This window comes from Mustela nigripes, chromosome 1 (assembly GCF_022355385.1).
Source record: "Mustela nigripes isolate SB6536 chromosome 1, MUSNIG.SB6536, whole genome shotgun sequence".
In the NCBI taxonomy this organism is placed as follows: Eukaryota; Metazoa; Chordata; class Mammalia; order Carnivora; family Mustelidae; genus Mustela; species Mustela nigripes.
In genome coordinates this window covers 92,125,384-92,139,298 of record NC_081557.1, presented here as the reverse complement: position 1 = coordinate 92,139,298, position 13,915 = coordinate 92,125,384, and the positions used below count along the sequence as shown (strand labels likewise).

The following is a 13,915-nucleotide window of genomic DNA, read 5'->3' as shown; positions in this document are numbered from 1 at the left end:
AGGGTTTGGAAAAACGCGCTACCAAAAAAATAAAAAAATAAAATAAAAAACCCTCATCTATTGTCCGAACACTGCTTTATGCAACACTAGAATGAACATTTTGACAGAAGGTAAGGACAACAGGAGGCAGGAAGCAAAAGAAAGAAGTAAGAATTCTTGCAGGTGCCCAACTAATCCAAATAAGAAACACACAGCTCTGCTCCTGTCTTCCACAATGAAAACAATTCTGTTTCTTGTGGCATATGAACCAAGATTTTTTTTGCCAGGAACAGAAAACAACTTACTACATGAAAATGTCAACTTGTTCCATGGAACACTACCCTGGCAGTGAATAGATATAAACCTTTTAAACTAGAGAGACTGGCTGTTTCCTCATTAAATTCTTAACATCACTGGCCCATTATCAAATTCAGTTCAGTTCATGCAAACTCTGACAGAAGTGGACAAAAATACCATCCTGAAGTATACCCTAGAAATAAGAAACTCTATAAAATATCTTGTCCCTAAATTCCTAACAACTTTCACTTATTTATAATCTTATGGTCAAGCAGAAGCTCTCTTAACCCACCTCCACCCAACCAACCTGCCTAGACAAGCAGTGCTTCCCCTTCACCACGTGAATCGACCTGAAACTGTCCCGGAATACAACCCGCGCCAGGGTACAGCCGCTCTTGCTCCCTGACGTTTCTGCCCCCACATTGAGATGCATGCTTACCAAGAATGGATTTTCCCCAAACCTATTTCTACCAGGTGCTCTTGTGATTACTTATGTGAAATCAGGGAGAAAAGAAAGGCCTGTTCTATGAAAACTAAGTTGAATGCTTAAGAGACTTGGTAAAGTCAAATTAGATGTAGACGAGACAGATGTAAAAGACTGGGGGGAGGGAATCATAAAACTCAAGAGGGATTCTGTACTCACACTGCTTCACAAATGCCTTTCCATTCAAGCTCTGCTTTTTTAAAAAAAACCCAAACAAACTGGAAATCATAGACGATAAACTATGGGTATGTTTAATGCAAACAAGATGAAGGAGCTCCAATCAAGACATCCAAGACACAAAGAAAGGCCTTGGCCCTACATCAAAAGATTAGCCTGTGTGTTCTTTAAACGAATTGCAAAGAAAAGAGAAGGAGGGGTAACCTATAGGGTAAAACAAATTAAAAACAACAACAACAAAAAACTTTTAAGGGATATCAATCAATTGTAATGTGCAGACTTTATTTAGATCCTGATTCAAACGTGTAAGTGGTGAAAAAAAAAAGAAAAAAATATATATGGCATTTTAACGTTGATTTAATGACAAGAAGGAATTACTGTTGTTTTAGGTAGGATGATGGTCCTGGTGTCATGTTTTTTGAAAAAGAATCCTCATTTGGAGATACATGCCAAAATATTTATAGATAGAATGATAGGATTCTATAAGTTGCTTTGAAATAAACTAGAGAGACCAATCGGGAAGGGGTACGGATGGAAGACTGGCCATGAGGCGGTATCGGCATGGGCTGGGTGCTGAGTCTATGGGGGATCATTATACTACTCTCTCAACTTTTGTTTACGTTTGAAATTTCCATAATAAACACTTTGCCTATGTATATTTTAAATTAAAATACTAAAAGTATGTATGCATCCTTATTTTTGATTTCCCTAGTTCATTTGTTTTTTGCCCCAATTAACCAAGCAAGTCATGATCCAAACTTATTGCCTAAGAGGTATTCTACTGCAGATAAAGTAGTATATCGCCGGATGCCCAAAATACAGCAGTAATAACCCAAAAACATTCTAAGAACAATATCCCATATGGCCCAATTACCCTTTAAACCTCTTAACACATAGAGGACATAAGCAAATCCCAACACAATAAGGCTGCTGCATCACCATATTTATTCACAAAATTACCTCCCTTACAATTTCCCTTCACCATCTTTTTACCTTTAAAAAGAGGGAGGAGTAAATTACAGCCTTTGTTAATCTCTGAAATTCTCACTCAGGTTCACCAAAGAATAGTTATTTTAAAAGCCAGGGTTCAGGTAAGACTCTCCAATGCAGGTTTCGCATCTGGTTGGGAAAGGTCCGGGGGGAAAAAATGATGATTCACCAGCGACTGAAAGGTAAGAGTCACACTCACTCTGTTCTTCCTCGTCCAGGTTGGGCTCAGGGAAGGAATGTACAGGCAGCTGCTCTAAGTCCCTTTTGACCCGTCCTACAGCTGACACCCTAGGCTCAGAGGCACAGCAAGGCCTTGAAAGGCAGAGGGGATACAAGATAAAGGAGCCTAACCCTGGCACAGTCTTTCTGGAAAGCAACGTGGCAAGACTGGTATCAAGTGTCTTAAAAACATGTGTACCCTCTGACCCAGTAATTTCACTTCCAACAATCTGTCCTGAGCAAAAAATCAGAAATGCATCAAAGACTTCAATGTACAAAAATGGGCATCACAGAGAACTTGAGAGTAAAAAACTGGGAGGAATCTTCAGCTCTGAAAAAAGTTTCAAAAAATGGCAGTCATCAGACAATGGAAGGCTATACACCCATTAAAATCAATTTTTACAAAGAGTTTCTAATGATGGGAAGATGTTTATAATGATAGAAGAGGAAAGAAATGAAATAGTATAATAATATGATCCCAACAATGTATTTTGTAATATTCATAACAGTTGCCTCTAGGTGACAAGATTAGGGTGATGAGGATTAGATTTTTTTCCCCTTTACTTCTTTAAAATTTCCTGAGTTTTCCCAAAATTTCTTCCATGAGCAAAAATTACTTTTGAAATCAGAAAAAAACAAAAACAAAAACAGGGCAAAGGGGCAGAAGAAAGCCCAGTAATAATCAGCTATCAGGCTGGAGTAAGAGTTTATGCTGTCTACCTCTTCTCTTCCTCCTCCATCAGGCTCAAGCTGAAAGCATTCAACTGCTCCTTTAACTTCACCTAGCGTCTACCCTGAAGAGAATAAAATTTATCTTCTTGTCCTCTAGGACCAACAGTTGCTTTTTTTTTTCCCCATACAGATGACACAACAAATACCCGTTGAATTAATCTATTAATGGTAAGGACCATTAAAAGTAACACTTTAAGTTAAGGGCCAGTGACCCAAAGTCACTTTGTTTTTAAATCCAATCACTTTGTATAAAGAAAAGAACCAGAGGTAACTCAACACAGAGTTTAAAGTTATTTCAAGAAGTGCTAGCAGCCCAAGACAGACTGGTGGTGAGTCTGCAAATGAAGAAGCTCCAGGGCAGAAGAGGCAAAGCCTGGGGTTGGCTGACCACGCTGAATACAGCACTGGGGGCTTCTCAAGGAAACAACCTACCCACAAGGAAATAACCTCCGGAGAGCCTGGATACCCAAGAACCTTCCCTTTAAAGTAAGGGACTAGGGGTGCCTGGGTGGCTCAGTGGGTTAAAGCCTCTGCCTTCGGCTCAGGTCATGATCCCGGGGTCCTGGGATAGAAACCCCCATCGGGCTCTCTGCTCAGCAGGAAGCCTGCTTCCCTTCCTCTCTCTCTCTGCCTGCCTCTCTGCCTACTTGTGATCTCGGTCTGTCAAATGAATAAATAAAATCTTTAAAAAAATAAAAAATAAAGGGACTAGAATTTCAATGGTGGGATTTACTCTAGATAGAGAGAACTTCCTAGTAATGAAAGTTTGAGATATGCCAGAAATAAACTACTTGCTCAGAAAGCTAATTGAATCTCCTTACCCAGAGATTTGTTAAGGGGAAAAAAAAAAAAAAAAAACCCAAAAACAAAAACAGAAAATTACTTTTCTTTAATGTCTAAACTGGAGATAGAAAATTTCAATCATAAAATTCTAAGACATATTAAGGGTATAAAATGAAACTTAGCTCCCTTTTTTTAAAATCCTGATATCCATTCACTAAATGAGTATTTACAGACATTGTAGCAGGCACTGAGACTACAGCAGCAGACAACAGATTAAAATCCCTGCCCTCATGGAGCTTCCATTAAATTATCACACTGTGCCCCCTAAGGAGCATTAAAAGCTACATTTTTGGGGTGCCTGAGTGGTTCAGTGGGTTAAGCCTCTGCGTTCAGCTAAGGTCATGATCTCAGGGTCCTGGGATCGAGCCCCGCATCGGGCTCTCTGCTCAGCGGAGAGCCTGCCTCCCCCCCTCTCTCTGCCTGCCGCTCTGCCTCCTTGTGATCTCTCTCTCTCTCTGTCAAATAAATGAATAAAATCTTAAAAAAAAAAAAAGGCTACATTATTTTCTGTCTTTTTTTAACTTTAGGTTATTTCTAGAAACTTCAAGCATGTCACAAACACCTTCTAGCATTTAGACTGATCCAGACGAGAGCTTAATAAATATTTCTGGACAAGACTAAAAAAAAAAAAAACTATGTAGCTGAGTACAGGGGTAGCAGGCCGACTTAACTTCATTATATACAAATTTGCACTTCTTGAATTTTGTGCCAGATAGCATCCATTCCTGGCTTTTGATAAATAATTTTCAAAAGTTTATTGGATGGATGGATAGGTGGATGGATGGATGGATGGATGGATGGATGGATGGATGGAATGAAAAATTTCTTCTGCAAAAAATCTCAGTCTTAAAGAAATGTGACCAGCTATCCTGAATCTTGGCATTCAGTTCTTCATAAGGGAGCAAAGGGAAGTAAAGCACACTGCTGGTAAGCATGTACATACTAGAGCTGAAACTAGGCAGAAATTTGAAAATTCTCAGAACTTCCTAATCAAAACCTAAATATAGTCTAAGACAACTAGCCAAAAGTATCCACCTGAGTGAGCGCAGCCTACACAGACAAGCTTGAACAGGCCACGGGTATATCACTCCTTCCTTTTCAGTTTCTAGGAAATGAGGCTGAGTATTCCCAATCTGATTCCTACCTTTCTCGCTAAACTCTGACATGACATAAGTAGCAGCCAGAGACTTCTTGTCTTCAGTGCATCGCACACCTCCTAAATAAATCTATTTCTAAACAGAACTTCACCATGGCTCATCCAACAGGTTTGTAGTAGCTGAAGGAATTTTATTCTGAACAGATCCAAAACAAGCCTTTTCAAGCTAATTCATCCAAGGCTGTTGAGGCTTCTCAAAGACATTGCCTAGGCCACTTATTTAACAATTATTTATTACATTAGGATAAATATCCCTAAGAATGTATATAATTTTCATTGTCTGGATGTTATCAATCATCTACGAGACAGTGTAACTATATTATTAGGCCAAAAGGGACCAATCTACTCACTGTTTGAAGGAGGCAGGGACTCACCTGATGAGTGAGGTTCTTCACTTACTTAGGAAACAGGCATAGTAGCTCTTAGTAATCCCTACACTCAACATGGGGCTTGAACTCACAACCCCGAGATCAAGAGTTATATGTTCTGCCAACTGAGCTGGCCAGGCACCCCTGGGTCTAACTCTTAAACCAGAAAGTAGAACCACGTAAGAGGAGCCCTAGAAAATTGGTTCTCTTGGCCCTCACCTGTGTCATTGAAGGTATGTATCTTCTTGACCAGTTTTCTTAATGAGTTAAAAGATGGCACCATGCCCTAGAAATTGTTAGCAATCCGGTAAGGAGTCCATCTCAAAAAGGTCCTTCAAAGACAGACCAGACCAGACCAGACCAGCCCAATGGAGCAAAAGTATAATTACTCATACTCCCTGGGAGTAAGCTAGATATAGTGGTGAAAGAAAACTCTATAAGGCAGACTGTGTTTATGGTCATTGCCTTTTCTGTGTTCATTGCTTTCCTTTTTTTACTTCCTTAGTATTTTGAAACACTTTTTTTTTTTTTTACAGACTTATTTATTTTTGAGAGAGAGAGCATGAGCAAAGGGCAAAGGGAAAGGGAGAAAGAATCTCAGGTAGACTCCTCACAGAGCATGGAGTGGGATACGGGGCTCGATCTCACAACCATGAGATCACAACTGGAGCCAAAACCAAGAGTCAGGTGCTTAACTGACTGTGCCACCCTGTCACCCCATGAAAGGCTTTTTTGATGCCTCAGTCAAGACAAGGGGGCAAAAAGGGGTGTTTGAGTACGATTTAAAGGCCAAGCAATGGACCCATGGAGGACTGCTGGTAAGTGACAGAAGTGACAGAGTGAAATAATGCCAAAAGGACAGGTGAAATACAGTGTTGTTATATTTACTCTTCCTCTCTACTTGGAAATTTTTCCTCTTATCCTGGCATCTGATTTTTGGAATTCATTTTACTAGAAATGCTAAATCTCTTAAACTTCAATTAGTAGGTACATCTTGTTTCTTTAATAAAAGATCACGATGGCAAGTACAATGTTTTCTCTGACTGGAGAAGTCAAAGTAGAGTTAACTAGGAATAGGGATCCCTGGATTCTAATTCCAACTCTGCCATTAACTAACTGTAGGATTCTAGGCAAATTGATAAGGGGGGGGTTGATACCAAAGAGACAAAAATCTAATGGATAATTGGTGCAAACTACTTTAATTAGCCCCTAAAAGCCTAAGATTCTAAATTCCATGAAATCCATCTTTCTAGACTCTGGAAGACAGAGGTAGAATAGAACATGTCTAAGATCTTTTTTGTGCCCCTCCAAATCAGCAAATCAGCAAACATGGATGATCATGTTTAATTTATGTGGAAAATATATGTCATTCTCTTACAGATGTGAAAGAATGTAAGTTGTTAAAATTGAACACCTCCTCTATCTGAAGAAATGCATTAGAAAAAGCATTTTTACCCTTAACCATAATAACTTAATTTTTAAAAAAATTAACCAGATGATACCAGAACTCTGCTGTGATGTCCTCTGATGCCAATCCCATTTCATACTCAATTCCATCAAACAGCCTATGAGACCCATATGATCTGGCCCCCAACTTTCTTACCTCACCTCTTACCATCCTTCCTTGTTCACCAAGCTCTAGGCACCATGACCTTGGGTCTAATCTTTGGATAAACCAAGTTCATTTCTATCCCAAAACCATTGTACTTGCCATTCCTTCTGCATTGAAAATTCTATTTTCCAAGTCTTCCCAGGCTGGCTTTTTCTTATCATTCAGGTGTGAGCTCAAATATCATCACCTTATGGGGCACCGCTTCTTGATTTTGGCTCTGGTCATGTTCTCAAGGTTGTGAGACCAAACCCTGCATCAGGCTCTAGGCTGACATTACTGGCTTAAGATTCTCTCTCTCCCTCTCCCCTGCCCCCCTCTAAAAAAATAAAAATAAAAATAAAAAAAAATAAAATAGCGACAATCTATAAAATACCTATATACATATATCTCATCAAAATATTCCCTGACAATTCTATGTGAAGCAGCACCCTTCCCCAGCACTCTCTGGCCCATTTATTTTCTTCATGGTATCTACCAGTGTATGAAGTTATGTGTTTACATGTTTCTTGTCTATCTCCTTGCATTCGAAAGTAAACTCCAAAAAGTCAAGAGCTTTTTGTCTCTCTTGTTATTGGTAAATTCAAGAGCCCAAGATAGAAGCTGACCCAAAATCTGGATTGAGTAAACACACGCTGAAGGAACAGATGGATAAGGGAAAGGTTCTATCCCTGTACAAAGGTATTTCTGATGTCTTTTAGAATTATAGAGGTTCTGGTGAGTAGAGAGCACTTCTTTTTCTCTTCAAAGCATCCATTTTGTTCTCTTTTATGCCGTGAACTAGAAAACATTCACCAGATTGATGCTTGGAAAATGAAAACAGCACTTCTGGCACAGAAATAACTAGTCTGGGCACCTCTGGCTTGAGCCAGATCTATGACTTTCTAGGGAGCTGGCACCAAAGTCAGAATGTTAAAATAAACAGCTTTGATGTTGAAAGTGGAATACTGGTATTTTGACTCTGGAGAAACCAGTCCAAATCAATCTTAGCTCTTCACAAAATCTCAACAAAGTTAGTAACCCCATCACAACTGTATCAAAATGAAGTCAGTAGTCTTTCAAGAGTCATTTTTAGATTATCTAAAGATGGAGCTATCTTCTTCAAATGTATCTAGTGTAATCTTCCTTTCATTTTCTTCTTGATACAATTCTCTTCTCTATTTACAATGAATCTTGCTTTCGGCCTTTGCATGAGCATAAGCATCATCTACTCTGCTCCATTAAACTCTTACTTAGAAGTGAAAATACTGCCCCTTGCCTGCTCTGAGTCTTTCTCTTCATGGAAATGAGTTTGCACTAAACCACACAACACACCCGTATGTCATGGCTGGTTCACATCTGGAATGGAGTCATGGGGCAAAATATTTTCTGTATATAATATCAAAAGTTAAGAATCCTGACCTTGGCCTTCAAAGTAGCACACTGTGCACCCAAATGCAAATGTATACTTAAATTTGTAGGAATATTTCTTCATATTCTCCACCAGATTTAAGTGAATCTCTGGGAGTTGGGGGGGGAGTGCATGCAAATCAACTCTGTTCCATCACCAATGTAACAAAGAGTAGTTACACAAGCACACTAAAAATGCAGGACGGGGGACGCCTGGGTGGCTCAGTTGGTAGGACGACTGCCTTCAGCTCAGGTCATGATCCTGGAGTCCCGGGATCAAGTCCCGCATCGGACTCCCAGCTCCATGGGGAGTCTGCTTCTCTCTCTGACCTTCTCCTCGTTCATGCTCTCTCTCACTGTCTCTCTCTCAAGTAAATAAATAAAATCTAAAAAAAAAAAAAAAAAAAAAAAAAAAAATGCAGGACGGCCCAAAGCAAAAGCCAGGGCTAGTCATAGTTTTCATTAGACAAGTCTCATAATTGCTTTAAAGAAGAAAAAAAAAGTTTAGGAGCGCCTGGCTGGCTCAGTCAGCAGAGCGTGCTACTCGTGATCTAGAGCTTGTGAGTTCAAGCTTATGTTAAGCATAGAGCTTACTTTAAAAAAAATGTTGAACTAATGGAAAATTGTGTTTTAAAATGTCAATTTCATGAAATTACTCCATAGTCCACTGGAGTTCAACCCAAATATCTCAAATTGGCATCTGAAATAACAGCTAACTCACTTCTTTACACTGAAAGCATATCATGAAGATGACATCTACCTGCACAAAAGAAATGGCATACGCATTCACAGACTGTTCCAAACAGATGAAAAGCAAAAATAGGGTAGCTCTGTCCTACTCACCTTTCTTACTACAGAAGCTGCTGCTGACATTTACCACATGCCTACTAGGTGCCAGGCACTGGTGTAGGACCTTCCCATATACTATCTTACTTAATTTTCCTGACACCCAAACTTGTGAGGGAAGTACTACTGTCATCTCATTTTACAGATGACCACATCCGTAATGACCACATCTCATTTTACAGATGACCACAGAGAAGGTTAATAACTGATCCAAGATCACCCAGCTCCTAGGCAGAAGAGGATTCAAACCCAGGCAGCCTAACTCAAAGCTCAAACTCTTAACACAAGCCAGAAGCAAGCAAGTGATACATATGTGTTGAATTCACACCTTATAATTATTTGATCTACAACTTGTATAGTCAGATACACATTTTTAAAATGCACACAACAAAAATCTACTCTTTGGGCGCCTGGGTGGCTCAGTGGGTTAAGCCGCTGCCTTCAGCTCGGGTCATGATCTCAGGGTCCTGGGATCGAGTCCCGCATCGGGCTCTCTGCTCAGCGGGGAGCCTGCTTCCTCCTCTCTCTCTCTCTGCCTACTTGTGATTTCTCTCTGTCAAATAAATAAATAAAATCTTAAAAAAAAAAAACAAAAAATCTACTCTTTGTTCCCATTCATCCAATCAGTAAAGGTATAATTAGGCACAGGCAACAGACTATAAGCAATCTGAAGGCAGAATATTAGACAGTGCCCTACCAAAAGAAAAGAGCCAGAGAATCTCAGACCAAGACTTCTCAAAGAAAAAAAAAAAAAAAGGAAACCAAAGAAGTAGGACAAGGTGGGACAAAGACAGCCAGGGTGAACTGCTGACCAAAGTGTGTCACAAATGACCCTCCTCTCCTGGGACCTGTTCGGAAATGATGCCCCAGGCACCGCAGAACTGCCAGTATCAAGCCTGAGCCCACTAACCCCGTGCTGCAGAAATCACCAACAACCTAACAGGAAACTCTCTCCTCTTCTCAACTGATTCTCTTCAGCCCAGGGTCCTACTCCAGGAAGTCTGAGAGTTAACAGAATTTGGGAAAAAGCCAGTTTCACCACTTAATGTTGGACAGAGGGCAGTAGCTTAGTCAATACATGAAGTTTACTTTAGCCTCTTAGTCCTTGGAATGGATGGTGTGTATAAGAAAAGGTGATCGTTAAATACTTCCCTGATGTTCAGAAAGCACCGATTACCTACCCTCCTTCAACCAATACAAGTATCTTCTGAATTACCTGAGTCCGAAGGTTAGACATGATTTTAAGAAAAGCCCTGACCATTCAGTGCCTTACAGGGGCAAAAGGAGAAAGAAAACAATCACAGACCTCTAAAGATGAAACGAAAAATTATAGATTCTGGAAAGAGATGGGAAAAAAAATAATAACTCTCTTTGGTTCCAAGTGACCTGAATGCAGAAGTAAAATAAAGGCTGCAGTGCATGGGGAGAAAAATCTATCTCCCTAAGCAACTGAAACAGCAGCTTCTGCGTCTACTAGTACCTAGCTAGGCACCTTCCTCGCCATTATATAACCACACCGTGGCCTTAATAGGCCATCACACTGTATGTCAACAGCTGTTAGGCACATCTAAGCTGTCAGCATTTAAGAATCCCTTCCAAAGTGGATTCAGATAACCAGGGAGCAGGCCAAAATATGTTCATCGTTCACCCCAAGCACATGATAACTCCTTGGGAATCAAGCTTCACTCATGTCGTCAGAGTAATTTAAGCAGCAAAAGATAGGGTGCTTGTAACTGTAACTAGGAAATTGCACACTGCTACAGAAACACAAATGAGTGCTGCTGTGGTCCTCGCACACATGCAACTCATTGTCCAAGCCATCTCCTTCGGTCTCATTCAGGATTTAAAATATTTCCATACATACGAATTACATAACTGCACACCACAAATGATCAAAGATAAAAACCAACATAAACAGTGACACCCGTTTATAAACAAGCTAATGTTTGAAATGCTGCAGTCCTAAAGGACACCAAGGCCTCAGAAAAAAACCAAGAAACACACACACACACACACGAAAATTAGAAAGCAAGCAGATCAGCCATAATTAGCCACTGGCTTTGCTGACTATGGAAGATAAAAATGTCTCTTTTATATATAAAGCCAAGAATCAACTGTTTGCAATTACATTTACAAAAACATAAGACCCTGTCTGTCACAGAATTTTTTATCAATATTTTGGTGTATCCAAGGGCTGCAAGACACAAAATTATTCAATCGTAGATACCATAAACCAGGAAACCAATTAAGTTCATGGCGTGCATCCCCCAGAGGTCAGAGCAAAATAATCACAGGAGCTCAATGTGATTACTTAGAAGAGAGGGGGAGGTTAAAATAAATAAATAAATAAAGGAAATACTGAAACAAGGAACAAAGCTCTCCAACAACTAGGGCTGTTTATAAACATTACTTTGGGTTAGGGAACAGTAAACAGAACTGGAAACACCTGGGAGCAGGGGTGGGGTGGGCAGAGAGGCACCAAAGTCTTCACTCAATCTAGTTCCCCTCAGGGTCCGCGGGTGACATCAGAGAACCCTGGACTTTGGCATCTCATTCAGCTCAGACCTGCAGACTTGAGGCCCTCTGATAAAAACTGACAGAAAGGCTGAAGGGGGCCCCCCAGAGGAAGTGAAACTGACCGATCAATTTTCCACAACCACCTACCCTGCCACCCTGGTAAAAAGGGCCCCTTGTAGGCTTTGACAGAAAGGAGGGAAAAGGGAACTCCAGCTTGTGAGTGAGCAGGAGAGAAGGCCCAGACAAGTTACTGGCTTCTGAAAACAAGCAATTGCCATAAAAGCAAAAACAAGGTCAGCAATGATAAGGGCTAGGCTGAGGAGGTGAGGAATTGATGTGGCTTTGGTAGGAAGCGGCAGCAGCTGTAAGGGTTCTTCATCAGGTTGAAGGAAAACACAAACTGCAGTTTTAGAAACAATGAATGACTACACTGAAAGTATTCATTCAAGTGAGAGATTGAGCAAAGCAAGATCTGGAGTACAAATGGGCTTTGTGGGTCCTCTCAAAACCAAAAGATTCCTCCTGATGACTTTGATTCCAATACTCCCAATGCAGAAGGCTACCCACATTTCCTCAAAAACTAATTTTATATGTAAAATCGTATACCTATACTTTACATGGCTTCCTAATTGACCTTGGTCAATTTCACTATTACAGCTCCACAAATCCCTTGAGAACCGAAGGGCCCAACGAGTGTAATCCTCCAGTGTCTGGGTTCCTCATGCACCTCTTCAGTCACCCAGGCTTTTCCCCCCACCGCTGAGAGCCCACCCTGCCCTCTAGAAAGCCCATGATTCCAGACCCTCCAACAACTAAAAATAACCAGTAACCCAGCTCGCCCAAATTGTTTAACCCCTAACTACCTAGTGCCACCATGAACCTGGGGCGCCCTGGGCCTCTTTTCCCTAAGCCCCTTACTGCGGAAAAGCAAAGTAATTTTCTTCCTCCTTATTTTCCCATTTTCTTCATCGCCTCCTCCAACAATCTCGTCTGTCCTCGGGCTCCCATTCCTACCATCCATCGGTCCTAGAGGATCAAACGCTGATTGGCATCTGTCATAAGGTACCAGGTCCCTCACATCTCCCGGTACCCTGCACCCACCACACACCCCTCGTACATGCCCCTGACGTCCTTGTTCCCCTCCTAACTCCCCCAGGCCACCAGTTTACCCTCGTCTTCCCTATCCTACTGGCCACATTTCCTATCCCCCTGCCCTCATTCCCTTAGGATTTCCTAATTGCTGGTTCCAGAGTCCTCTTGGCTGCCAGTCTCCGGCTCCGTGAGAGTTCCAAACCTCTTCTTCCAGTCGCCCCCTCCGCTACCCTCCGCAGAGCCCCGGCTGAGCACCCCCTCCCCATCGCCGGCTCCTCGGTCCCCCAGGTCTCCGCGCTCCGGGCCCCCCCCGTGGCCCCCTCGGCCGCGGAGTTTCCCCTCTCCCGGCTCCCCGGCGTCCCCTACCTCCGGCTCGCCCCCTCCTCACTCCCCTCCGACAGCCCCCTCCCCGTCCGTGTCCCCGATCCCCAACGCTCTCCACTATCCCGAGCCGCGCTCGCCGCGCCGACCCCGCAGCCTCGCTGTCGCGGGTCCCTCCTGCCTCGCCGCACTCGGACGGACAGTCCCGGGCTGCGCAGCCCCGCAGCCGCCCGCTCCCGCCGCGCCACTACCTTGGCCTTGGTGACGAGGTGCGTGGCCCGCTTGACCACAGCGAAGTTGCCCTTGCCGATGGTGCGGTCGATCTCGTAGTAGCCGATGCGGGCAGGCACCGGCCCGCGGGAGGCCGGGGCTGGGGGACGCGGCGGGCCAGCCGCCGGGGGCACGGCAGCGGGGGCGGCCGGGGGCCCCGGGGCGGGCGGAGGCAGCAGGCGGCCCGCCGGCCCGGCTCCCCCCGCTCCGGCCCCGGCAGCCCCGCCAGCTCCGCTCGCCGCCGCCGCCGCCATCTTGTTGTGCAGTGAAACCTCCCGGGCCGCGGGGAGCCGGCGGGGGGGAGGGGGCAGGGGGGCGGGAAAAAGAGGGGGGGGCCTGGCGGACGTCACTCCGGGAGGCGGGGCGCCCGCGCCGCCGGGGCCCGGCGCCATGGCAACCGCGCGTCACGTGCCGACGCGCGTCACTGCCCGCAGCCATGGCAACCGTGACCTCACCGGCAAGCTCGACCTTCCCGCGTGGGCCCCGCGGCTCCGGCGGTGGCTCCCGGCTGCCCCCCTCTGGGGATGAGACGGTGGGCACCGCAAGCCGGCCCGCCAGTCCCCAGCCGCCGCCGCGCTCCCGAGGCGGGGGTGCCGGACGCCAGGCCCCAGGCCGGCCCCCGCATC

The 13,915-nt window shown here is 43.7% G+C and overlaps 1 protein-coding gene across 7 annotated transcripts in view; it reads right to left on the bottom strand.

Moving 5' to 3' along the window:
• Positions 1–13,558, bottom strand: part of SIK3 (SIK family kinase 3) — a 251,927-nt gene extending 238,369 nt beyond the window's left edge. For all 7 annotated transcript variants that reach the window (XM_059416600.1, XM_059416604.1, XM_059416626.1 and 4 more), the window contains exon 1: positions 13,271–13,558. In XM_059416600.1, the coding sequence (XP_059272583.1) occupies positions 13,271–13,543 (273 nt within the window). In that variant the 5' untranslated portion in view covers positions 13,544–13,558. The remainder of the gene's footprint in view (positions 1–13,270) is intronic.
• Between the last annotated feature and the right edge of the window lie 357 nt (positions 13,559–13,915).